Source organism: Salminus brasiliensis, chromosome 25, assembly GCF_030463535.1.
Source record: "Salminus brasiliensis chromosome 25, fSalBra1.hap2, whole genome shotgun sequence".
In the NCBI taxonomy this organism is placed as follows: Eukaryota; Metazoa; Chordata; class Actinopteri; order Characiformes; family Bryconidae; genus Salminus; species Salminus brasiliensis.
The window spans coordinates 6253708-6278993 of record NC_132902.1 but is presented as its reverse complement, the minus strand read 5'-3'; the positions used below and the strand labels follow the sequence as shown (position 1 = coordinate 6278993).

Sequence of the window (25286 nt, the reverse complement as noted above, 5' to 3'; positions counted from 1 at the left end):
TTAAAAATTGTTGAAACAGCCACCAAAGTCATCAATTTATTGATTTAGAGTAGGATAATTATACTAATGCGCTGTTGTCGGGTGCATCCTGCGGTCATTTGTTTCTGTTTAAGCGCATCTGCTGCTTCCGGTCACAGAAATCCCCATTTGTGGCTTTAAAAGGCATTTCTGTTGCATACCCTATGCATCTATTGTCACGCTGCAGATGATGACTGACAGCTTGGGTACACCAGCTCTGTGGATAGTAGATTGCCATCTGGGAAAGACACCCTCAGGCTGGCCCACAGCAGGGCCTTGTAGCCATGCTTCATTTGCACCTGTTTTCTGCCTGCATGTCTAACACAATCCACTGTTTGCACTCCGGACAAGTCATCCACACATCGAAGAGATTTCAAATTAAAATCATATGCCAGACACAGATGACAGCCATGTGTTAGGACAAGATTTATAACAGAATCATAAGTTTAAAACATTGGGTGACTCAATGGTTTAAACTTATGATTCTGTTATAAATCTTATAACATAGTATTCAGTAACTACCTAAATTATTCAGGACTGCTACAAAAACATTTACATGAAATTTATATGTAAGCATGAAGAATTGAAGTGTGGGCCACTGCAGTTTAAGGAGTGGAAATCTAACCAGTTACATTTATTTGCTGTGTTATTTTCCTGTTATAGCATGACGACATTTGAGTGAAATCTACTAAAAGCGGTCTGCCTTGGTTGCTTTTCAAATGGATAATCTTGCTTTGCTCTGTCACTTTGTTCAGTGAATGTAAGCGCCCCATCATCTTCAATTAAACAATGCTCCTGTAATGCAGGAAAAAGGAATGGAAAGGAAAAAAAAACTAGTGACTTTTTTTTGTCAAGTGGTGTGTTCTGTCTATCTTTGAGTTTTATGTTTCTTTTACCTGAGCATGCAGGAGAATGATTGTGTAGCCATTCAACTGACAAATGTCTACCAGAATTCGAAAGGAAACCTTTTGACACTGTACAATAATTTTTTGGGCAACAATCTGGTAGCTTGTATTTAGAAAACGAGCAGCCTTGAAACATCCAGCAGGGAAAATAAGATATGGTTGTCACATGCAATATCGGTCTCCGCCTCATCACCACCACACTGAACTTTCAGTAGTTATGTTATGTATACCGTAATAAATAATTTAAAAATAATAAAAAAAATTACCTTCTATCTTTTTAATGCATCTTTTTTTTACATTACATTAATCAGTACATCAAATTCCTTCATGCGAAGAAAAAATGTTAAGGCAAAACTCATTTATATGGGGGGTGGTGGCAGGAAAATATCTGGCAACTTATGAAAATAAATAAAGTGTGCATTTGCATAATAAACTAAAGAACACTGGAGCATGCCAAGTGAACAACAAAGCAAAATAAGAAAAAGATTATGTCAGTACACACACACACACACACGCTCACACACAGTTCCTTGGCACCGTAACAAAACTCTTTGCACAAAACAAAGTAGGCTACACATCACCTGTAAAATCCAAACTGTATTTGAACACTCTTCACTGAAGGGCTATGGCAATCATGTGTCATGTATCACAAACCAAAAACAGAACATCATCCTGGCCAAAAAAAGGAGCAATTTAAAATACCTGGAAGAATACAAACATTCAGATTGGACGTGTTTTTCTTGCCATTTTCTCATTATTAAAGTGCAACGAAATGCTTCATTGAAGAAATAATACTTCCTAAAACACCAATAATGTGTGCTGCAAACAGTAGCTGCACAGCAGTATTCCTTCAGGCTTTCTACCCCTAAAAGGCTTGCTCATCGAGCTCAAAGTGACAGGTCTGACTCTGGAGTGTCCGTTTCTGATCCAAAGCGGGTTCCCATACCCATCTCTTCAGGGATGACTGTCGCGGTGTCACCATTTAGACTGGCTTTGGGAACCAGCATAGGACCTATAGGGTGAATAAACATTTAATTTAGAGAATGATCAAGTGTTGTTTTGGTAGTTAAATAATGACTATTTAAAAAGGAAGGCAAGTTGTAAGATAAATAGAAAGCTTGCACATATGGGTAACATTGTTTTATCTGGACCTTATTTATTAGTGATTAACATGCATAAATAGTGCTTTACACAGTTCTTCCCCATCAATCAAGACAAAGTGAAAACATAATTTGTTTAATTTTTGCTCATTTATTGAAAAGGAAAAACTTAAATATTGCATTGGCATAAGTATTCAGACATTTCACTTAGTACTTTTGGCAGCGATTACAGCCTCCAGTCTTCATGGGTATGATACCACAGGGTTTGCACACCTTGATTTGGGGCTTTTCTCCAATGTTTCTCTGCAGATGCTCTCAAGCTCTGTCAGGTTGGAAGGGGACTGTCGGTGGACATCTATTTTTAGATCTCCTCAGAGATGTTTAGTTGGGTGCAAGTCAGGGCTTTGGCTTGGTCACTCAAGGCCCCAGTCTGAGTGCTCTGGATCAGGTTTTCATTAAGAATACATCTGTACTTTCCTTCAACCTTGAACTCTTACCCTGTCCTAGCTGCTGAAAGACACCCCCATTGCATGATGCTGCCACTACCATACAATCCCTACAGTGAAGCATGGTAGTGGCAGCATCATGCTTCACTGTAGGGATTGTATTGGGTAGGTAATGCCACTACCATGCATCACCTACCCAATACAATCCCTACAGTGAAGCATGATGCTGCCACTACCATGCTTGTAGGGACTATGTAGGGACTGTATTGGGTAGGTGATGAGCAGTGACCGGTTTCCACCAGAAATGGCGCTTAGAATTAAGGGCCAAAAAGTTCAGTATGCACCGCTGGGCACCACTGTTGATATGATGTGCCATAACAATGTTAAGTGAGAATTGTTTGTTTGTTTAAACACCTGAAAGCTACATGCCACTGTTTTTGTAATATTAATATTTTGTCTTGTTATTTATGACACCTAGGCTATTTGCATTATTTTTTCCATATTTCAAGCAGCTGCAATAGAAATGCTGTGCCAAATAAAGTTCTTTTATTTATGTTTTAAACGGTTTTGTTTGAAATTACGGTCTTTTTTATTGTCATAGAGTTTCAATGGGAGTGACTTACACACCCATTTCTTACATTAAACCCTTGACTGGAAAACAAAGTCTTACATAGCAAACCTGCATGTGTCGAGTCAGTAAAAACTATTGTTGGTTTCTAGCGATCAGAATGAGATTTGATTTTCAGCAACAGCCAAAGAGCCACAAGAGTGATTCCTGTGTGTGTGTGTGTATGTTTATAGACAGTGACTCACGCTCCATCTCCTCTGTACCAGCGTCACTAAGAGCTTCTGTATCTGAGCATGTCCGTGTGCGTCTCTGTGACGACCTCTGTACTGCCACACACTCTTTTTGCACACTTGACCTTGAAAACAGGAAAAAGGGAGGGTGTACAATATACATGAGAGCAACAATTTAAGTGAGTGAGCTCTTTGTGCAGTAAAATGAAGAGAGAAAACAAAATAAAAAAAGTTGTATTGTGGATACTGTACCTCTCATAACTATAGGTGCCTGGGTGGCTGATTGACCGCTTCATCTACACAATAAAGACAAAGAGTAAAAATGCTTTGTAATTTACATACAAAACTTTTTGTTGTCTGAGTGTAGTAATCATATCACTACCATCATCATCATCGTCGTGTCTTGTTTTATAATAACAATAGGGTACAATAGTACATATTTTCTTCTCTATATCCTGACTCAATGTCCAAATCAGACAAAAACCCAGGAAGTTGTAGGTGCAAAAAAGTTTGCTTTTAGTACTAATTCTTGTTCGGGTTGATATTAGTTGGGTCTCATCCCATGCCCAGCATTACTGAAGAGCCAACCAGTGCCTATGTGCTGCACCATTTCATAGTTTTACATGTCACATAGATTAGATTTTGGAGGTCTGTATGTAAGTTTGCTTCTACAAACTTACTCATGAACACTTCTCTGCATCCCAACACAGATACTTTTACATGCAATTATAATAATATAGTAATTTACATATCATTGCATATCACCACTGTCTTGAAAATATCTTGCATCTCTAAAATGGGAACTTTACAGAAGAAGTAAAAAACAGTAGTAAAACAGAAGTAAAAAAAAAAAAATAATTAAAAAGTACAACTGCCAGATTCAAATTCTGTCAAAAGTGCTACAAGGTTAACAGTAACAGATACTTTACCTTGGCCATTTGAACAGGGGAGGGAGAGACGGGAGACATTAACGGGTCTGAAGGACTTGACTGTAACATGTCAGTCTGAAACTTGGAGTTGGCAATCTTCATACACTCCTCCAATGTCTGAATAAAGGTATTACATGTGGCACTCAGTAAAGACGAAGCCTCATTCCTCGTCTGGGAACACAAAAGTAAAATTATAAAATACAGTGAAGAACATGGGAAAGTGGTATTGTGAAAGGTTTGGGCAACTTTAGCCGAATGGCACATTTTTCTTATTGATAAGTAGTAAATTATAGTATTCTGTCAATTATAATATAAAACAATCCATCATCAATGTGGCAAAAGGTTGGGCACCCTATGCAGTCTAAGGGAGGTCACCAACAAACATACCCTAATATCCACTCTGAAGTGAATATACCTGAAGAGACTGAAGCTGACCTAAACATCACTAAATATTTGTGGATACAGTTGCTGTTTTACTGCACTTACTGTGCACTTGGATTTGTTGTCAAGTTTGCTAAGTACTATACTATAATAAAATAAAATTCAGCATAAGAGAGTAACAAACAAGTCTGCAATAATAATTAACACATAATTCAACATGTAACAAAGTAAAATCAAAGACTTTTCAAAGATATTTCCAAATTGCATGTCATCATGTCTACTTAAGCCACAACATCATGAAAAGGGTTCACTAAAATGTGTATAGAGGTCCATAAATTTGTAGCATTAGCAAGCTGTGAGAAACATATACAGGAAAAAAGGGTATGACTGGGTAAATAATAGGGATAACTTTTAAAAAGGTCATTTACAACAGACTGAGTGCTTATTTGTAATCTCAATCCCTGTTTGCATTTAGTCAAACTTTCTAAATGTCAGTAAAAGGCAGTATCAAATGAACTGTGTAACCTCTAAATGATCTCCCTCCTGTTCCACTGACTCCTGAATGGTGTGGACCTGTTGCATTAGTAAGTCACAGTACAAACGCAGTTCTGACATCTTGGTTTTCAGTGACTCAGTGGTCTCTGTTAGTTCTGCAAGATACAATGTACAATTTTAGATCACATTGAGAACCCATTTTGGCTTTTGTGTGATTTTTATAATTAGAAATGAGACAAAAGAACCAAAACAGGTGGACAGAAACATACAGAAAAAGAGCAAAACAGCAGAACACAGTGGTAAAATTGTATATAATTACTATATATATATATATATATATATATATATATATATATATATATATATATATATATATATATATAGTACTTATATAAACATGCATGCCTCACCTCTCTCCTTTTTGGTTCTTGTGTCGACTAGGCCAGCCTTTGAGCTCCCCAGAGCCACCAGCCATTTCTGTCTTTCAGCTGCATTTACCGCTTTCACATAAAAATGCTGCTCTCCTGGTATGATCAGTTCCAGCCTCGTATTATCCGTTGGGTGAACTAGTTTATGAGAATGATGAAGTTTGAAAAACAAAAGAATTAGTCTGGCTTCTTAATGCTATTGAAAGTTTAGAGTTGATGGGCCAAAATAATTGATTTCACTGAAACAATTCTGCACGTAATGCAAATTCTAAGCAAACAAACCTCACTTACCTTTAATTTCACACACTGACATCTTTATACTGCCCTTGCTGCCTTTGCAGACATCATCTTGGGAGTCGTAATATGAAATGATTCCATTGTCCAATACAAACCACCGTGGCTGCCATCCTAAAATACAGCATATTAGTTCATGGGCTGCAATGTTTAGTTTCTAATGTTTATTAATGTCTGCCTTCTACAACTCGAGTTGCTCAAAAAGGTAGACAAAGAGTGTAGAAACTTCAAATCTTCTTAACATAAAGGCTTTCATTACACCAAAAAAACAACACCTGATCATATGACATCTGAACAGGTCAGCAGATCTCTGCAAGCTGTCAATCATATTGAAAAGTATTGGCCTATGGAGTTTTAACTAAAGCGCCGACCGAGTATGTTTTTATTCTTCCTTCCTTCTTTTTTATGTATCAGCTACATGCAGAACAACAATATTGACATTCTTTATAAAATAGGGGCCTGGACAAATTTTGCGTATTCCCTATTAGCAATCAAAAACTCAGCAAAACAAAAGAAAATACTAGCTAACTTTAACTAAAATACTCAATTACGCGCTCATATACGTTACTCGGTTATTTAAAAAATATGTCACCTGCTTAAAAGTTTGTAATCTTTGTACTAGCTAATCTGCCGTGATGGTAGCACTGGGGTACATGTGATAGTTGTTATTACCCGCAATTAAGTCTCTATTACCTGTCATGTAATTGGTCCATTTGTAAAGTACGCCTTCCATTCTTCGCAAGCAGAAACACGACTTTAAAGATAGTCACAAGCTAATTTAGCCCACAATTCATTGGCCTTAGAGCTAGTTGGCTAGCTAGCTAGCTTGCTAGCCTCCAAGCTAACTGCGAAGTGCAGCCCGAGAACTTTAGGCGCGTTTCATCTCGACAAGGCGAGGCGAAGCGCGTTTAGAAAATAACAACCATTTTCGAGGCTAGTTTGTTTGGCAAAATAGCGTCACATCATGAGAAATTCTTGCTGGGCTGAGAAGAAGAAGAAGAAGGAGGAGGAGGAGGAGGAGGAGATGAATGGTTCCATTTCCGCTGACTGAAAGCGAGTGAACCGGATGTCGCATTTATTTTGGCTGAGGGTTGCCAAAACGCTGCGGACAGGGAGAACCCTGCGAGTAAGAGCTCATTACCAGCGTAGGGATGGCCGGAGAGGCCGAGGATGAAATACCTGGTAGGATGCGTGGTTTTATTATTGCTTTCCTATATTCTAGCTATGCTCCTTTTAGCAAGTTGCACACCCCTCGTATTAACGTTAGCTAACCAGCTAGATGTCAGTAACGGAATAGGAGTCGAGGGCGCTGCAAAAGCCGCTACTTGTAAAATGAGTAGAATAGCTAGCTAGCTAACGCTAATCCTTTGATTAACACAGAGTTGCTAGCTAGTTAGCTATATGCTAGTAATTGACCAGTTGTTTGTTCATTTATCCTATCTTTTATATAGCTAGCTAGCTATACTAGCAGATGTAAAGTAGCTGGCTATGTGTTGTCAGGGGCAACCGTGCCATGTGGTCACGCCTCTCTCTCTCTCTCTCTCTCTCACTCACTCACTCACTCACTCTCTCTCACTCTCTGCTTTATTCTTTATTAACATTATCCATATATTGGCAAAGTTCGGAACCCCTAGTGTGTCAAAGTGGAAAAATAATAATCGTTAAATTAACCTTGTTTACATATAGGGAACAATACATACAATATTGATTTTCTAATTTGATCCTTCATATGATCTTACATTGGTACATGAGACTGCACATCCCTGTCTCGTTTAAGCACTCAACTAGTTAAGTATTTTGTTGCAGAATCGGGGGCAGTCTTCACTTTTGGCAAGAGTAAATTTGCAGACAATGCCCCCAGCAAATTCTGGTTAAAAAATGATGTCCCTTTGAAGGTAGCATGTGGAGATGAGCACACTGCACTCATTACAGGTATGTATATAGAAGGGATTTTTCATTATTTAAATGTATTGATTATTTGTTGTGGGGGACTATTATTATTCATCCAGGTTATCGAATGTCTTTAATCTGTCTGTTAACTTGTTTTCTTCTGTAGAAAGTGGGAAGTTGTTCATGTTTGGGAGTAGTAACTGGGGACAGCTAGGTCTTGGAACAAAGACCAGTGTGAATAAACCTACATGTGTGAAAGGTATGTCTTTCTTAATTGTAGTCTGTTAGAAAGGGCAGACAAGGCAAGGCACGTTTATTCATATCCAAGGAAATTTCCAAGAATAAAAGGAAAATAGTGTAAATAGAAGCCTTTAAAAAATGAGTTCAGTACATTTTTACACAGTTTGTACAAAAAAAATAATAATAAAGATGATGAAATTGAATGTATATAGTTATAGTACCTTGTTGTCTGGGGAATGGGAAAGGACAAAGCCACAGATTTGAGTTCTTTCTAATCCCAATCTGGAGTGGTCCATAATCTAGTTTAATCCTGCATCTTTGTGGGGCTGTTTGTTGAGCCAATGCTAATTGAACAGTATTGTAGTAAAGAATATTCTGTTTTTATGTTAACCCTCAGTTGGTTACTTACTAAGTAATTGGCTTGTTCTAAAAAATCTGACTGTGATACGTTCTGTACACATTTCACTAACCTATTTTTGTTTTACAGCTTTGAAATCTGAAAAAGTAAAGCTTGTGGCTTGTGGAAGGACTCACACACTTGTTTACACGTGTATGTATTTTTAAAATCGTCCCCCTTACTTTCTTTATGAATGAACGGCCTCACACCTTTGTCACTCATGTAAACAGCACTGGTCTACGAAGGTCATTTCTCCCGCAATTTAATTTATTGTTGATAAGGTTGTCAAGGTAACACAAATTGCCAGTGTCAGGGGATGTGACACCAGTTTGGCTTGTGTCACCAGCACGCGGTAACCTGTATGTGGCCGGTGGGAATGATGAAGGCCAGCTTGGTCTTGGAGACTATGAGGAGAGAACCTCGTTCCAGCTGGTGGACTTCTTCACCAAACATGGACCAATCAAAATGCTTGCTGCAGGCTCCAACACGTCAGCTGCCCTTATGCGTAAGAGCCCCCCGCTCACTTTCCCTCATACTGTACGTAATTGATTGTGAATAGTACAGAACCTGTTCAGACCTGGTTTATTTGTCATTGTAAGATAATGAAAAACAAGTAAAGCTTCTGAATAGTGTTTTTTTTTTTTAAACTCATAACCAACATTAGTATGCCTTTCAGAAACTGTGAAGGATGTTTAACCCTTGCAATTACACAATTACACGATTAATATACAGTTATGTGAAAAAGCTAGGACACCCCATGAAACTGTTTATATATAAGCATATGGACATTTGATCTTCATTTCAGCCATTTGGGAGATGGGGGTAATATAACTAAAGTAATAAAACAGAGAACATGTATTTTAAAATTTAATTGTAAAATATAATTAATAAAAAACATTTTACTTTAAGGAAAATGTTTGGACATCCCCACATATATTCACATATATACTTCAATTGCTTAAAATTAGAATCAGGTGTACCACACTAGCTGCAGATGATAAGAACATTATCAAAGTGAGTAAAGTAAGTGTTATTACCATGGTGAGATCCTTCTTTTTTGAGTCCTTCAGAAAGAATGTTGTAGATGCACATGAGTCTGGGGGTTTTAAAATGATGTCACAACATTTAGAAATCAGCTGTCCACAGAATAATTTACAAGTGCAACAACTGCCAACATAGACATGGCCGGGCTACAAAGTTTAGTTGAACAGTAGACAACAAAATGCGTAAAGACTTCTCTAACAATTCTAAAATGTCATTATGGGATCTACAGGTAGCTCTTCCCACAGCTGTCAAAGTACATCATCTCCCATTAGAAAGAGACCGCGCACATCTGATTTTCATTGGAAGAGTGCAAGGAGGAGCCCCTTGTTCACAGAGAGACATCTTGGAACATCTGACATGAGAGCAAGACTAAAGTTTTCCAAAGAACACCTAGACCAAGACAGGAACAATGTACTGTAAACAAATAAATCCCAAGTTGCATTATTTGGAAAGAGTAACAAAGGACCTGTTTGGCGTAAACCAGACACTTAAGCATGTAATCACAAGAACCCATATCAGCTGTAAAGCATGGAGGTGGGAAATGCCATGGTTTGGGGCTGCTTTTCTACAGTAGGGCCTGGAGAGCTATTTAACATAGAATCCACTAGAACTTCTTTATTGTATCAGATTGTGCTAGAGGAAAATGCTGAGAAAAAGCTGAAATGTCACTTCTCCCAGTTGATGTCAGAGATTGACCGATTATTTTAGGAAATGTCTAACGTCTAAACGTCTAAAGGTTATTTCAGCCGGGGTGGGGTTATCAGCTATTGGGGTGTAATACAGGAGCATTTTTATTAATTTTATTTTATAAATGATTTTTTACAAATACATTTCTTCTCTTAATATTGTTTTTAAATGAAGATCAAATGTTGATATGTTTAAATATATTTAAAAAGACAAAGTTTTCATTTTATTAATACTGGGAAAAACAGCAATCCCTGTAAAATGTAGAGGTTTAATTGCAGAAAGATGTGGTTGCTCTGTGTCCCTGTTACATACATTCCTGGGTTATGCTCTCTCTCTCTTTTGCTTTTTTCACTTAGAGGATGGAAGGCTGTATGTGTGGGGTGATAACTCAGAAGGCCAGATTGGTTTGGGTAAGGAGGCTGGGGCGGTGAGCCCTAGGGAGCTTTCTGTTGGGAGAAGAGTGGCTTGGGTTTCCTGTGGCTACTACCACTCTGCCTTTGTTACAGGTATAAACACTCATACTAGCATATTTCATAGTGATGGGCTGTCCTGGATAGTCCTGGATTTATTATAAAATGTTTATTACTGGATGTTGAATTACAGTAAGATATTTAGGACTTGTGTACTAGATATTTCCTAAGACTTGTAATATAAATGTATATTTTTCAGAGCAGCACAGCGACAGTCAAGCATCACGCCATTTGAATTTCTCTGTACAGTCATTAAAGTGTACTTGGCCTGCACAAAATATATATTACGTTATTGTTGCCATGGCATATAAATAGTTATCACAACTTTTTTTAACCTAAATTTTTCCTTACACCACATACTTTTACCAGCTCATAGCAAAAGTAGCCCATTTACTGACCAAAACAGCTTTACTTCTACTACTGTCTATTAACTGGAATGGATGTAATGCACTGGTCAGGCTCTATTGGAAGCTATATTGCTAAGTAGCAGTTGTGTTGTGTGTTCTAGTGGATGGGGCCTTGTTCACGTTTGGAGAGAGGGACAGTGGAAAGCTGGGACTATCCACAGCTCAGCTGCCCAATCACAAAGTGCCTCAGCATGTTGAGGGTATCTCTGACCGGGTTCTACAAGTGGCCTGCGGGGGAGGACACACAGTTGCTCTCACTGGTATGTTATTGGTTACAATTACTGTTTTTAAAGAGTTGGCTGCCTGCCTGTCTCTATTTCTCTAGCACTGCTTCAGTCCCCCAGCATATATGAGGTGCTCATCTGTGAAAGGCTTTATTTCCTGCCTGATGTGTGTGTCTATCTTTGTGTGTGCATGTATGACTCAGAGGATTACCTATATTCATTTGGCCTGGGTCAGTTTGGCCAACTGGGTCATGGCACCTTTATCTTCGAATCCCGTTTGCCCAGAGTGGTGGAGCACTTCCGCAAGGGGAGGGTGAAATACATAGCATGTGGAGAGAATCATACCGCAGTTCTCACAGGTACCTTACTGTTTGTCTGCTCTAATGTTGCGTTTTTTCACTGTCCCAAGAGGATTTATTGAATCCTATATAAAGTTTTAAATAGTTTACTTTCTGTATTTAAAATATTGTTTTTTGTTTTTGTTTGCAATACCATAAGATATGACCTTTTATTCTTATTCACGTGTGCTGATTTCAGACAGTGGCCTACTGTACACGTTTGGTGATGGCCGTCATGGAAAGCTGGGTTTAGGAGAAGAGAATTTCACTAATCAGTTTAAGCCAACGCTATGCCCACGATTCCTCAAGTATAGTGTGCAATCTGTGAGTTTTATTTTCCAAATCTCCAAGTCCTATTCAGCTTTATTCATCGACCAAGCGCATCTTGCTATTTGTAATGTGCATTTTTATCCATGCTAGGTTACATGTGGTGGATGTCATATGCTAGTGCTGGCCAAACCTCGTCTAAAAGGATCAGAAGACGTGATCCTAGAGGATGACGACATCACTGAAGACTACTTTGAAAAGACATACACAGAACTCCTTGGAGAGACAGCCACTCAGACCAATCTGAACAGGAGCCTCTCAGCCCGTGTCAGACGCAGGGAGAGGGTGGGTTCGACTCAGCTTCTCTTGGAGCTTTACTGAAATAACCTCACAGTGAATGTCTTTTTATTTGCATAAAAAATTGGCACCTTTAAGGAATACCTCAGAGACCTAATTATAATGAAACTAATTGTAAAGCCTGTAGTCAATACCAAATTTCTCAAATTTAAGCTAAGTCCAAGTCAAGTAGACAAGTAGTATGAGGGTACTCTTTGTGTAAATTTAATTTTGTGAGCTATACCCTTATGGGACAACAAAATTGTTGCTTATTACTTTCATTTTGTTGTACAATTTCTATTATTTTCATTTACATGATTGCAGAAATACATTATCGTGTAAGAAAGTACTTTTTGCATTCTGTATCAATCCATTCAAGTCAGCACTATTTTCAAGTGAAAAAGAAAAAGAGTTTATCCTGTTTTCTGTCCAGGAGAACACAGTTCCACTGCTCCACAGCTCAATGCTGGGGGGCTTTATACCACTCTAGCCCACGCCTGGTATTAGACATAGTGCCAATATCTGCTCCAGAGAGTCCTATTTTCTAAGCAGTACATGGACCAGAAAAGCTGTCAGCAATCTGTGCAGCATCTGTGTCAGCAATGGGTGCAACTTAAAGTAGCAGAATGCACATTCATTTGGACATATAGTGAAAGATACAAAAACACCTCAAGTCTAAGACTATTATTGCACTAAATATAATAAAGCTAATTATAGTAATGTATGAATTATGAAGTATGAATGAACACTAGTAAGTAGATAGCAGTTACAATGTTCACATATGTATAGTGTATAGCTACCTTTAAACAACACCTACAGATGCATGCATTTTAACACACACACCTTTTCTCCTTTTTAGGAGCGATCACCAGAGCAGTTTGGAATAATGTTCCGGACGCTTCCGCCTCTTAGTTCAGGTTATCTTAGTGCGTCTCTTCCTGTGTCAAGCCAAACCTTGCCCCCACGATTACACAGCAAAATGGCACCCAACGGCTTCCAGAAAAATGGTCTTCACCCCAGCACCGGTAATAAACTGCTTTTCCTGAAATTGGAGATTGGTAACAGTAACAACAGAGAGCTATTTTTAATGTGACAGATAATATTTTAATTTATTTTTATAGGTAAGGTAATGGAGGAGCATGAAGTTGATGGGAAAAGGGCTGGTGTTGAAACCAGTGTGGACAATGAAAGTGTGAAAGATTTGGGAGAAACTACAGACTTTTTAAATGTAGTAAGTAAAGAATGCACTCAAGCATATGTTCTCTACTGTTATAGTTACACATATATAGATTGATCTCTGTAGTAGTTCAGATTGTTAGTTGGAACCTGCATAGACTTTGTCTGTTGTTTAAGACTCACAGAGAACGACAGAAAAAACGCTTAACGGAAAATGTTTGCGTTTCTTTCTACACTGACAGACTCATGTAATGAAGATGGATCCTGGTGAGAAGACTCTTACATTGTCTCCTATTCAGAAGGTAAGCAGTGGATTGAGTCACAGTAGCTGGTATGTGATAACGAAGAATCTGCAGATATGAAACACTTGCCTAGACATTTTAAGCGAAATGTCATACTAAAATTCCTGGAATTCAATTTGGCAGTAGATGCATAAAGTTTTCAGCCACCTGCAGATATGCTTTACTGCATTTATATCTTCCCAAGCATTAAATTTAAAATGAAGCGGCCCCACTCTGTGGGAGTAAGTTTAAATCTAGGAGTTAATCACTGCTTTTCCAAACCATGCCATTTATTTCCCTTCTTTGCAACTCTTTACCATTGCACTTTTCTCTCATTTGTTTTTCAGCTTTGAGTTCATTCTGCACTTGTTCATCCTGCACTGCATGTTTACTCGTTTTTCTCTCTCTAATTTCCCTCTTTTTGTCCTCTGCTTTCGGGGGCTTGGATAGAAGAAGGTTAATGTTGTGAAAAAGCACGGTAAGGAGACAGACAAACGCTCGATAAAGCAGGGAGAGCCTTTTTCTCACAAGGCCTTGCCCACTGAGTTGCTGAGAAGTACTGGTGGCAAGTCACTGCTCAGTGATTCTCCACTCACCAGGAGCCCGTACCAAAGCTCCCAAAGCTGTGGTAGTGATAAGGAGAATGCACTGCTAGGTTTAAAGGAAAGCAGGCCTGCAAGGCACAAAGGGGACAGTAAAGTTAAAAGGGAGGCCCAGTCCAAAGGCCTGGCTGATATTAGCAGAAGTAAGCCTATGCCTCGCTCACCCATACACAAAGCAGGGCAAAGACAGTTGATAGATATGGGAAGTACAAGTAAATCAGACACTAAGCAGCCTAAAGGAAAAGCCCAGCCAAAAGAAGAAAACTTAAGCAAGCCTGGGACTAAACTTCATTCAGCTGAAATGAAGTGTCCAGGGATGGACATTGAGCCACAGAAATCAGAAGAAAAATCTAAACGCTACCAAGAGGATTCAGGCTTAACAGGATTCAGATCTCACCAAAGGTCAGAGGCCAAAAGGCAGAAAAACACTGAGGAAAAAAGGCAAGACAACAATGAGGAAAAAGACAACATGGCAAAGAAGAAGGCTAAAGAATTTCAAACAGGTAAAATTATAACTAGAGAGTTTGCTGCTAAAACCACACATGCTAAACACCCCCCTTTAGAAGTTAAGAGCAAGATGTCAAATGTAAGAAGTAAGCCAGTAGTTGTGGAAAGTAAATCACTGGATGCTGCTACTGAGTTAAACACAATGTCAAATTTGAAAAAGCGTTCCCAAAGGGATGGAAAGACAGTAAATGTTAGCACTAGTAGCAAACAGCCTGTCCAAACTGAGGAACCTACTAACAAGACCAAACTTTCGCCAAGCAGTTTGCTTTCTAAAGGAGACAGGAAAACACAGAAGGCAACTAAGGCTCAGTTAATGGACACTGGATCAGTAAGCAATGCAACAGACAGCAAAAAGTCAGCATCAGAATTGCAATCTGAGAGTAAGCAACAGTACCTTTCCAAGGGGGTAGCTGCGTTTATTCAAGACATGGGGACAGAGAGTCCAGTGCAACTGCTGAGAGAGGTGACCACTGGCCAGTTCCAGTCCAGAGCAACAGCTATCAACACTTCACTGTCTGCAACAGAAACACATTCAGGTAGGCAGAGCCCTAATGCACCTGCTGACAGGACTTTTTCAGATGCCTCTTCCATCACCGATGCTTCAGATGCTCCAAAAAAGCAGCCAGGCAAAAGAACAGCAATTACCATTAATGTTATGCCTGAAACTGGACCTTCAGATGAGGACAGCGAAAGTCTTCAGTCTGGGGGCAAGAATCAGTTTTTAGAGGAGGGGAAAAGCAGAGACAGCAAGGAAAGAGGGGAACAGGATATGGGGGATGAGACTGACAAACTGTCACAGGAGGATGAAGAGGAGGAGGAGGGAGAGCAAGAGAGTAGGAACGGTACAGAAAGTGAGAGATTGATGAAAGGAGGGAGGAAAAGCAGCAGTGTGGAATATAATGAGGAAGAGAGTAAGACCCTTGGTGATTTGACAAATGTGCATGACAATGATGATGAGGAGGAGGAGGAGGAGGAAAAGGACACAACTACAGGAGTTTCGAGCAAAGAGGAGGAAAGTGAAGGAGAGGGGGATGAGAAAGAAAGTGAAAGCCAGGCAGAGCAAGGAGAGAAGAGTGAGGCAGAATCTGATGAAGAAAGCAGTAGTGTGGAGGAGAAGGGAGAGGAGGGAGAAATGAGTGAGATAAGTGAGAAAGGAAAAGAGAGTGAGGATGAAGAGCAAGAAAGCAGAGTGAGTGAGGATGAGGAAGGAGAAAGCGGCACAGAATCAGGTGAGAACGCAGAGAACCAGAGTGAGCAGGAGGAGGTAGGAGAAGAAGAGTCAGAAGAGAAAGACAGTGAAGGTGAGGAACAAAGAACCACATCAGAAAATGATAGTGAAGCTGAGGAGGATAGCAGGAGGGGGGGTGAGAGTGGAGAGGAAGAAGGTGAAGGTGAAGAAGAACAAGAAAAGAGTACTCCAGCAGAGGAGGAGGGGTCAGAGGGGAAAGAAGATAGTATGGCAGAAGATGTGGAGGAGGAGGAGGGGAATGAGGCGGAAAGTGGAAAAGAAGGAGGGGGCCATGATAGTGAGGACAGTGGAGAGGGAGAAGAGAAGAGTGGAGGAACAGAAGGTGAAGGAGAGGAGGAGGAGGAGGAGGAGGAGGAGGAGGAGGAGGAGGAGGAGGGTGGCAAAGATGAACAGGAACAGAGTGAAGAAGAAGAAGCAGATCAAGAAGTTGAAGAAGGAGAGGAATCAGAGCAGGAGAAAGAAAAAGAAGAAAGTGAGGAAGACAATGGTAAATCAGAGAGGGAAGATGATAGTGAAGTAGAGAGAGAAGAGCAAGAAGAAGACGAAGAGGAAGATGAAGAAGATAAAGATGAGAGAACTGAAGAAGAGGAAGATGAGGGGACTGAAGAAGAGGAAGAGGAGGGAGCTGAAGAAGAAGAAGAAGATGAGGGAGCTGAAGAAGAGGAAGTTGAGGGAGCTGAAGCCGATGAAGAGGAGGAGGCTGAAGAAGAAGCTGAGGAAGAAGAGAAGGTGGAAAGCGGTGATGAGCAAGAAGAAGAGGATGAAAATGAGAATGAAGAGGAGGGAGAAGAGGATGACAAACAGTATGAAGAAGAGGGTGACAAATCAGAAGAAGAAGAAGAGGAGGAAGAAGAAGAAGCACAAGAAGAAGAAGATGACGAAGAAATACCTAAGAAGAAGGGAAAAGGGAATGAAAAAGCATCCAAATCAAGAGAAACCACCAAGAAAACCAAGCAGTCAGGCAAGCCTGAACGGGGCTCAGCTAGAAGAAGGCAGTCAGACTCTGGGCAGTCAGACTCTGATTCCCCAGAGCCTCGGCAGTTCTGGGATGACGTTCTACCTCAATACCTCAACCTAAAATAAGTCCTCAACCTAAGCCCTGCTCACCCTCAGATATGTGGACCTTGTACCTACACGCCTCTGACCTTTTTAAAATACATCTGCCATATAAGATCGCTTTGTAGGTACACAGTTTCTAACTACAGGTCATCTGTTTCTCCACAGTTTATCAGCTGTCCTCATTCAGTGTACTTGATAAAATATCAAAGTGACTAGGTAGGAGGTATGCGTAGCTAACAAACTGTATTGTTTCCTCACTTTACCTAATTCAAAGCGTGTTCCTTTCAAAATCCTTCATTTCAGTTGTTTCATGCTGTTCATTCTTGAAGTGCCTTAGGGCTTATAAACATTTAAATCAGCCTTCACCATGTCTTGTCCTTGTTTGGCTAACATCAGTTTTGTTGATTTACAGTGTCATTTACATGCCATTAATTCCAGACTATTTTTAAAAAGATTTTTCATAGGTGACTGAGATGCATTATTTTTTATTTTATTAACAATGGCAACTAATTGTATATCTTATCTGTTATTAGGTAAAAAATGTTCTGTTGTTTTTTCATTATTGCCTTGTTCATTTTCACGCTTTATGTTATGTTTCTCTTTTGTTGTCGCTTTTCACATCCTCTTGTTCTTCTGTGTAATAAAAACAAATTCATTTCTGCCATAAAGGTTAAATGCTACATCATCATTTGCTCAGAACTGTGCCGGTTAAACACACACACACACACACACACACACACACATATATATATATATATATATTTTATTTATATATATATATATATATATATATATATATATATATATATATATATATATATATATATATATATATTAATGTTATGAACAGGTCATGCTGTATTAGTTAAGAAAGCAGTGAGAGGTTTATGGGGGGCTGTATTTTGGTGGTCTGGCACAACAATAATTTGTACAATAGGCATGAAAGTTCAGAAATGCTGAGCTGAAATGAGGAAGCTGAATGGATTGCATTTGCGCTGGCCAGGTGAGAACTCTTTGATAAGCCCACCCTTAGTGGAAAGTTTGATTCTATTCATCTTCACACCCTGTGCACCTCGTGTTAGTGTGTGTATGTGTGTGTGAGAGAGAGAGAATGGGAGAGAGAGATCAATAGAGTACTAATTTGTATGTATTGTTTGTGCATCAATGCATTATGAACCTTTTCCTTTTTGCCCTTTTCCACATAATCATTTGTTATATTCCATCTCCTGTCTCGTTTAAATCTTCTTCAATCTCCTCCTGTGCAATCTTCTGCAGGACTATAGACACAGAACTATAGAGCTCAGCGATGATGAGACAAATGGAGAAGAAGATCAAACAGAGGATGAGGAGGAGGAAGAGGAGGAAGATGAAGTGGAGGAAGAAGAAGAAGAAGAAGAACATAATGAAGAGAGCAAAAAACATCCAAATGAAGAAAATGGGAAAGAACTACTCGGACAAGTAGAAGAGCAAGAGATCAAATCAACGCAACCAATACCTCAGGTAACCTAAACCCATAAAGGCGAAGTGCATTCTGTATTTTAGTTGAGTCATTGCCAAGTCTACATTAGTAAGCCCATAACACACATTCCAAAAAACAAATTCTAATGAGTTTATATTAATGTGACTACATTAATACTCTTCTTAATACTCGGTTATAATCGGTTTCTGATCTGTTAAACAACATTCATCTGCCTGATGCAGGAAAAGCAAGAGACGTCTGTTCCTGATGGACCAATCAAAGGTCAGTTTGAGTTCTACAGTATTGGATCGTTTTCCATTCTGTCTACTGTCATTTTAACTGTACGTTAACTGGATTACGTATTACTTTTGAATGAAGAAAAGAATAAAATTACTTTAACAAGCATGTTCTGTTCTCTAGGCGAACATAAAAAGACTTTGATGTTTGCAGATGGTGGAGAAAAAGACACTTCCACTTCACTTATAGAAGAGAGACCACTATCCCAAAGTGAAGCTAAGCAGGAGAAATCAAAAAGCCTCTTTGGATCTAACAGCAAGGTACCCTTACTTGTGTTAGTTACGTTGAATTTTACCATTTAGATGTGGGACAGTGTGAACATTTCTAAATCTGACCAAAATTATATTGTTTTTTTGTAATGTATTGCTTTGCACTGAGGTAAATACATCATGGATCGATTCACCAGCACTATTAACTATTGTAACTATGCAAATATCAAATACAGCAAGAGAAAAATACACACAGTGGTGTATGTATGATATATACACACATGGTTTTGTTTGGAATTTATTAAAATGTAAAACTGTTGTTGTTGTTGTTGTTGTTGTTATGTTTTACAGTCAATATCATTGTTGTACAGTCAGTATCATTATATCAATACAATGTAATCGTACCTTCCTTAATGCCTTTGTTTTTATATAAAAGTATTTGTGTTTTGAAATAAATAGAAGATTATTTGAATTGCACAGGTTATGTTGTTATATGTGGTATAAATTGTTATATAAATATAATCAAAAGTCATCATTGAATAGGATATTACACTACTAATGCTGCTCTTTTTTCATGGCTTCAGCTCTCTCTGTTCAAACGGAGGTCTTCCACCAAAGACAAGAAGGGGAAGGAGAAAGCAGAAGCCCTGGTGGAGAGCACTACATCGACTAAGCCTTCTAGCGAAACTCCCTCAGTCAGCTCAGACAGTGGAGAACCAGAGAAAAGCTCCAGTGTTGAAGACCCCAGCCCCCAGCCCCTGCGGTCCCGTTCAGCCACATGCAGCCTGCTGTGACTTCTTCAGCTGACCCCTGGATTCCAGGAGTTCTTGCAGGACTAATACTACGAACTTTTAACCTGAGCAATAAAGGACAAAGATTATCCAGAAATCCTAACCTTTTACAGAGTTCTCAGTTTACGAGGGAACACCTTTTAGTTTATCTACAGTCATTGGCAATTTTATCAGGGCCGCTCACGGTTTAGGAGTGCTTTGGAGGTGTACATATCATTGCTAACTATATACTATTTGGATGGTGTACCATTTTTGGCACAGCACTGACACTAATAAGGTGGTTTTATGTTGCTGGCAGGAGTGTATGAAAATCAAAAAAAGGTAAATCAAAAATCAAGGTAAAAAAAGGAAAAACAAAATCAAAAAAGGTACACAGTACAGCTAGCAGTTAAATGCTTGGACAATGGTTCTGTCACATGAAAAACTAGATAAAACAAGGTAAAATCTAAATAAAAATATAATATAAAAAAACAAGCTGAGATGTTCCCTGTGAGGATGCTTTCAGTAATGCAAGTGTAGAGGTTCCGGAGAATCTGTAAGGGTGACCCTTAGGTGTCTGAGGTAGTAGACAGGTGGACTGGTCTTCTTTGCCACAATGCTGATGTGACAGGAACACAACAGGTCTTGCAAGATGTAAACACTGAAGAACTTGAAAATTGAAATTGTCTACTCATATCCTTGCACCCCCATTGATCCTGGGTGAGTGATTGGTGGTAGCTCATGTCCTACTTCTTGCTGCAGTCCAATATTAGCTCCTTTATCTTGCTGAGGAGAAAAGGAGGTTGTCATTCTGGCACCAGTTCTCCAGGTGTTTAATCTCATCCAGGTAGGCCTTCTCATCATTATCATAGATTAGACCCATTACAACAGTGAACAGCAAACTTGACAGTGGTGGTAGAGCTGAAAGTGGCCACACAGTTGTATGTGTACTGTGTGTATACAATCCTGGGGGCCCCCGGGGTTAGGGGTGAGGGTAGGCAGACAACTTACAAATATCATGTTGGTATTACTGCTGTGCTGAGAATGGTCCACTGCCAAAATAATATCTGGTCAGTGGTGTTCTCACTTGTTTACAGATAGTCGGGCAGACAAATTGTGAATGAATTTTTTAAACAGATTGGCTACACTCCGTAGCTGTAAACTTACATACTGCACTTAGGTAAAAGGTATGTAACTAGGAAACAGGCTACTCCAATGTAAGCTTTCCAACTGACAAATTCAAACAGCAGCATTTGGACACCTGGATTACCAGTGACAGCCATAATGTGCCTTGTAAAGCAAAACACTACACAACAATTGAGGCTTAACTTAGTTTGGATATTTTCCAGAGCACAATTATGGAAGCCATATCAATTTCAAGACTAAGTTGCATTTCTTGAGTTTTGTCGATGTCGATGATGTTTATTCTAGTGATTTTACTGTGTGATGTATCAAAAACATGGCTTTTTAAATAATTATTTATTTATGCTTAATCCAGTTTCTTTCATCCTTGCACCTTTTGCTAGTAGGGGTAACATATATTTGTATTCTGTTGCCAATGGAATTGTTTCCATATTCTTCCACATATTGTGTTGAATGTTGAATAAGTAAAGAATATATATATATATATGTGTTTTTTTCTTATTGTAATTTTATTGAAGTTTTCAAATTAATTTTAAACAGATATTCAGTGGAAAGTTCCATGATTCATTGGTGGTTATTCTCACAATACAATTCAGTATAGATTGGCTTTACTTTCAGGAATGTGTAAACAATGTTGCCAGTTTCTTTAATAATGTTGACTCTTTACCTTGCAGTTTGGTTAAAAAATAAATAAATAAAATAAAAGAAAAATATATTACAGTACAGCACACAGCCGCCTCAACAACTAAATATAATAATGAACCATGTAATCCCAAACATCTTTAATTGGTCTGGGGTAGTCTGTCCAATGTTCTGCGAACACCAGCAGCTTCAGCAATGAAACACCTTAATCAGCCACATAGACTCTTAGACTTACAGCATTGTTCTTTGGGAATGTTTTCAGATTCCAAATTCTCCTCAAAGATGAAAGGTTTGCAGTTCATCTGGGCGGTCCACTAGGTCTTGCATGGTTGTTAGGGGTCCCTAAAAAGGAATCTTTGAATTATTTTGGAATCTCCAGTTTCCTCAGTACTTTGCATTTGAAAACAGGATATCTCCTGATTGTTACCAATTGTGATTGGAAAATAAACAAAGAATATCCTGCAAAATACTGTAACACCATCTGTTAGTGGAATTAAATAATGATTTAATGAACAAATACAGAGTGTAACAGTCTACCAATACACTCTGAATATATTCATCTTCTGATCTGATTCATCTGGCCTGGTTCACATCTGTGTTTTTCATTCATTCTTTGTTGTCATTTTTTTTTTCATTCTCTGTGTTCCGTCTACATTGATACTGCAGCACGCGAGTGGAGGACCACCACTGGGTGGCAGTGCAGGAGAGGTTGGTGAATGCTCCCACAGCCAGACTTGCTTGTTGTCAACCAGCCAGCCAACTCACAACCAGCGAGCAGTTCTGTTCTTCTAAGGGTTTTAGGCTTTACGGATTTTTAACTTCTGTTGGAAATATGGAAGAATACCATTCCGGAGATGAGGTATTCGACTTCTTATTTATATTATGCGCAGAATTTGCAACAGATAAGTTACACCAGCTTGTTGGCCAGCTAGCTAGCTAACTTAGCTAGCCCCGTTTGCTAACTTGAGCTGACAGATCATTCTCACACAGTGACGAGCTCTGAAAAACAGAAGGCTAGCGATTCGTTCTTTATCATCTTATTTAATGTAGTTTATGTCGTTAGAGCTTAGTTTTCTTTTCAGTTGTAGTTGTTAAAATTAGCCGCTTCTGCGAATACTGTTGCAGATTTATACAATGGCTGTTTCTGGGTGTGGCCAAGTGATGTTCTCGGATTGAGCGATGCTTAACGTCACTTACTCCAGATTTCTCTTGTTAAGCTAAATATCCACAAGTTTGATTTGGCAGATACTTTTATTTGTCTAGGGTTGATTAATAAATAATCTCGGATGCAGATTATTAGTTTTATTTACATGGCTACGTAAGATTCAAGGAGGAGGCTCCCGTTAAGCTCTGGGTCCTAACGCGACAACCAGCCTAGAGAAAAATAAATCTGGGGGTCAATTTTTAAACTATGGCCAAATGTCAAACCTGCTAAATATGATTAAAAATGTAATACAGTTCAGCTTCGCGTTCAGCGGAATATAGCCACCTTCCTGAGAAATGTGGAGTACTACGTGGAACAAAACCTTGTTTTGCAAATAACAGTTTTGAAAGTTCGTAATAAATCTTTTACCCATGTTTTATTTAGGTGGCCTTTAATCCTGATGAAGCAAGTAACGCTGTTAAAGAGGTAACTAAACATGAAGACACATCAGTGAAGACATATAAACAACCAGAGTGTTAAGTTTTGATGTTAAAACATGAACCATCTTATGTTCTCTCATTTACAGCAGTAGGCTGTGTGCTTTCACTCTGAATGAAGAGCTTTGTTGTGTACCAAGTCCCATGTCTAACTTGTGCCTGAAGGATCAGAAGTTACTTTTTTTTAAGGAGAGGCAAGCTTCATTTTACATTGTGTGTGTGTGTGTGTTTGCCAGTGCATTGAGGGTGTAATTGGAGGTGTGGACTACAGCCAGAATAAAGTGAACCAGTGGACAGCCAGCATTGTGGAGCACTCGCTCACTCAGCTGGTGAAACAGGGCAAGCCATTCAAGTACATTGGTAAGATGCCCTCTGTTTTATGATTTCATTTCACATAAATATATTACCATTTTTTTTACTAAAACGTCTGACTGATTCTGTGCATATAAATGTGTGTGTGTGTGTGTGTGTGTGTGTGTGTGTGTGTGTCTTCAGTAAACTGTGCTGTGATGCAGAAAAGTGGGGCAGGACTTCACACTGCCAACTCCTGTTACTGGGACACTACAACTGATGGTAAGGGATAGGTGATACGTATTACATTCATATTTGATCAGTGTACAAGCACAAGTGTGGAAATGTTTAGTCATTGTTACAGTATTTGACTTTTTAGTAGAGTAAGGAGATTACAGTCGCAACACTATTGCTATCTTCTGCAGATATATTGACCAATCACAGTTCCAGATACATGTTTTGAGTGATCAGGGTATTAATATATGCCAGCAATAAAAAAAGTAAAAAAGAATGTAGGATTACGATATACATTTACGGCAGATGTTCTTCTTGAAAGTGACTTACAATCAAATCATTGTTTTCTATATATTACAAGTATTGACATATTGACATATGACATATGCAACATAAACATGTGTAACACATACATGCATTGCACTATAACCATGCTTTAAGGCACATAAATATAGGCACAGTTGATTCCAGTCAGAGTGGGAGTTAATGAATTTGACTTTGTTTGGTATTTTTTGTGTTCTGTCTGTAGGAAGTTGTACAGTGAGATGGGAGAACCGCACCATGTACTGCGTTGTTAGTGTGTTTGCTGTCGCCGTCACTCTCTGAACAAGGAACCAGGGCCAACATCAAACCGTGAGACCAATATACACACTCAGACACTAGAGGGTGCCACCACCTTATTTCAGCATACTGAACCAACCTGTGCATAATGTCTGTTCCAAAGCCCTTTGCTATTTAGCTTTGGAGTGGCATGTCCTTTAATGACTGAGTCCTCTTGTGCCCACGGTGTAAACTTTATATTGTATTATAACTGCTTGTCCTTGATGTTAAAGTTACCAGTAGTCGCCATTCCTCATTTTTGACTTCTTTGGGTTTGTGCAGAAAGACTGCAAATATGTACAGTATAGTATTTAATTAAGTGATTTGTTCATTCAGTTTGAATCTGAGTTTGTTTTAATTGAATGAGAACATTTGCTTGCTTAGTTAATCTCATTGCGACCTTGCTAATGCAGCATTCATAATGCGATCACTGAGAATGTATTCACACAATGAAAAATATACAAAGAAATACATCTGATTTTCAGCAGCAAAGTATTGATTTTTTTTTTAACTGCAATTGTACTATAAACTTTATACAGCATTCTGAAAGTCATGAAAGAACAGGACAGTGGTCACCAAACTTTCCTCTGAAGAGCTACCTTTCTGTCAGCTTGTTCTCCATCATAAATCCAATACACCACATTCAGCAGATCCACCAAACCAAAGGTTTGAACTGATGTCTGAGGAAAGGTAGATTTTCGAAAGTTTCGAGCAGTTGGTGATCACAGATTTAATAGATGAATGTTTTTTAGAAACACAAATATTGCAATTCTTTTATTTGAATTGATTTCAGTATTAAGTGTGAAAAACATTTAAGATCCAACCCCATCCATAAAGGTGTGTACATGCGACAGATCTTTCAGAATATGCTATACTGTACAACATGTAAACAACCAGGAACAAGGCAATTGTAACAACAAATGAATGAAAATTGTCCCTTGAGTGTGTCTTTGTTTTTTTTTTGCTCTATATCTATTTATGAACAGCTTAAGAATAAAAACAAATTTGTGTAATTTACCAGTTTAGCTTTGC

The 25286-nt window shown here is 38.8% G+C and overlaps 4 protein-coding genes across 5 annotated transcripts; 3 read left to right on the top strand and 1 right to left on the bottom strand.

Annotated features, from left to right (window-relative positions):
- Positions 1-1505: 1505 nt before the first annotated feature.
- On the bottom strand, positions 1506-6851 carry plekha3 (pleckstrin homology domain containing, family A (phosphoinositide binding specific) member 3). The gene is made up of 8 exons (XM_072671076.1): positions 6488-6851; positions 5792-5908; positions 5483-5638; positions 5103-5227; positions 4197-4367; positions 3520-3563; positions 3283-3392; positions 1506-1935 (listed from the first exon to the last, which is right to left on the bottom strand). Exons 1-8 carry the CDS (start codon positions 6525-6527, stop codon positions 1811-1813), a joined length of 888 nt encoding a protein of 295 aa, XP_072527177.1. The 5' UTR covers positions 6528-6851; the 3' UTR covers positions 1506-1810.
- Positions 6852-6869: 18 nt separating this feature from the next.
- LOC140547841 (X-linked retinitis pigmentosa GTPase regulator-like) lies at positions 6870-21280 on the top strand. Of its 2 annotated transcripts, none has more exons than XM_072671075.1 (17): positions 6870-6976; positions 7601-7726; positions 7851-7943; positions 8412-8474; positions 8668-8826; positions 10409-10558; positions 11031-11189; positions 11357-11512; positions 11691-11815; positions 11912-12103; positions 12954-13119; positions 13216-13325; positions 13513-13572; positions 18244-18468; positions 18670-18709; positions 18878-18984; positions 19518-21280. In XM_072671075.1, exons 1-17 carry the CDS (start codon positions 6946-6948, stop codon positions 19725-19727), a joined length of 2172 nt encoding a protein of 723 aa, XP_072527176.1. In that variant the 5' UTR covers positions 6870-6945; the 3' UTR covers positions 19728-21280. The 2 variants fall into 2 exon arrangements, with proteins under 2 accessions (XP_072527176.1, XP_072527175.1); XM_072671074.1 differs by having other exon boundaries at positions 18848-18984.
- Positions 13770-17467, top strand: LOC140547720 (uncharacterized). The gene is made up of 2 exons (XM_072670854.1): positions 13770-13793; positions 14002-17467. Exons 1-2 carry the CDS (start codon positions 13770-13772, stop codon positions 16990-16992), a joined length of 3015 nt encoding a protein of 1004 aa, XP_072526955.1. The 3' UTR covers positions 16993-17467.
- Positions 21281-22217: 937 nt separating the features above from the next.
- On the top strand, positions 22218-25271 carry dynlt3 (dynein light chain Tctex-type 3). The gene is made up of 5 exons (XM_072670980.1): positions 22218-22347; positions 23077-23118; positions 23366-23489; positions 23625-23702; positions 24184-25271. The coding sequence occupies exons 1-5, from the start codon at positions 22321-22323 to the stop codon at positions 24258-24260; spliced, it is 348 nt and encodes a 115-aa protein (XP_072527081.1). The 5' UTR covers positions 22218-22320; the 3' UTR covers positions 24261-25271.
- The last annotated feature ends 15 nt before the right edge of the window (positions 25272-25286 follow it).

Excerpts from the sequence above, each read along its gene's own strand:
- plekha3 (XM_072671076.1), bottom strand. The coding sequence starts at position 6,527 with ATGGAAGGCGTACTTTACAAATGGACCAATTACATGACAG. Across the intron at positions 5,909-6,487 it reads ATGGACCAATTACATGACAG|GATGGCAGCCACGGTGGTTT; the intron begins GTAATAGAGACT and ends GCTGTATTTTAG. Across the intron at positions 3,393-3,519 it reads GGCACCTATAGTTATGAGAG|GTCAAGTGTGCAAAAAGAGT; the intron begins GTACAGTATCCA and ends CCTGTTTTCAAG.
- LOC140547841 (XM_072671074.1), top strand. The coding sequence starts at position 6,946 with ATGGCCGGAGAGGCCGAGGATGAAATACCTG. Across the intron at positions 8,475-8,667 it reads TCACACACTTGTTTACACGT|CACGCGGTAACCTGTATGTG; the intron begins GTATGTATTTTT and ends TTGTGTCACCAG. Across the intron at positions 8,827-10,408 it reads CACGTCAGCTGCCCTTATGC|AGGATGGAAGGCTGTATGTG; the intron begins GTAAGAGCCCCC and ends TTTTTCACTTAG.
- LOC140547720 (XM_072670854.1), top strand. The coding sequence starts at position 13,770 with ATGAAGCGGCCCCACTCTGTGGGA. Across the intron at positions 13,794-14,001 it reads AGCGGCCCCACTCTGTGGGA|AAGAAGGTTAATGTTGTGAA; the intron begins GTAAGTTTAAAT and ends GGGCTTGGATAG.
- dynlt3 (XM_072670980.1), top strand. The coding sequence starts at position 22,321 with ATGGAAGAATACCATTCCGGAGATGAG. Across the intron at positions 22,348-23,076 it reads AATACCATTCCGGAGATGAG|GTGGCCTTTAATCCTGATGA; the intron begins GTATTCGACTTC and ends TGTTTTATTTAG. Across the intron at positions 23,490-23,624 it reads CAAGCCATTCAAGTACATTG|TAAACTGTGCTGTGATGCAG; the intron begins GTAAGATGCCCT and ends GTGTGTCTTCAG.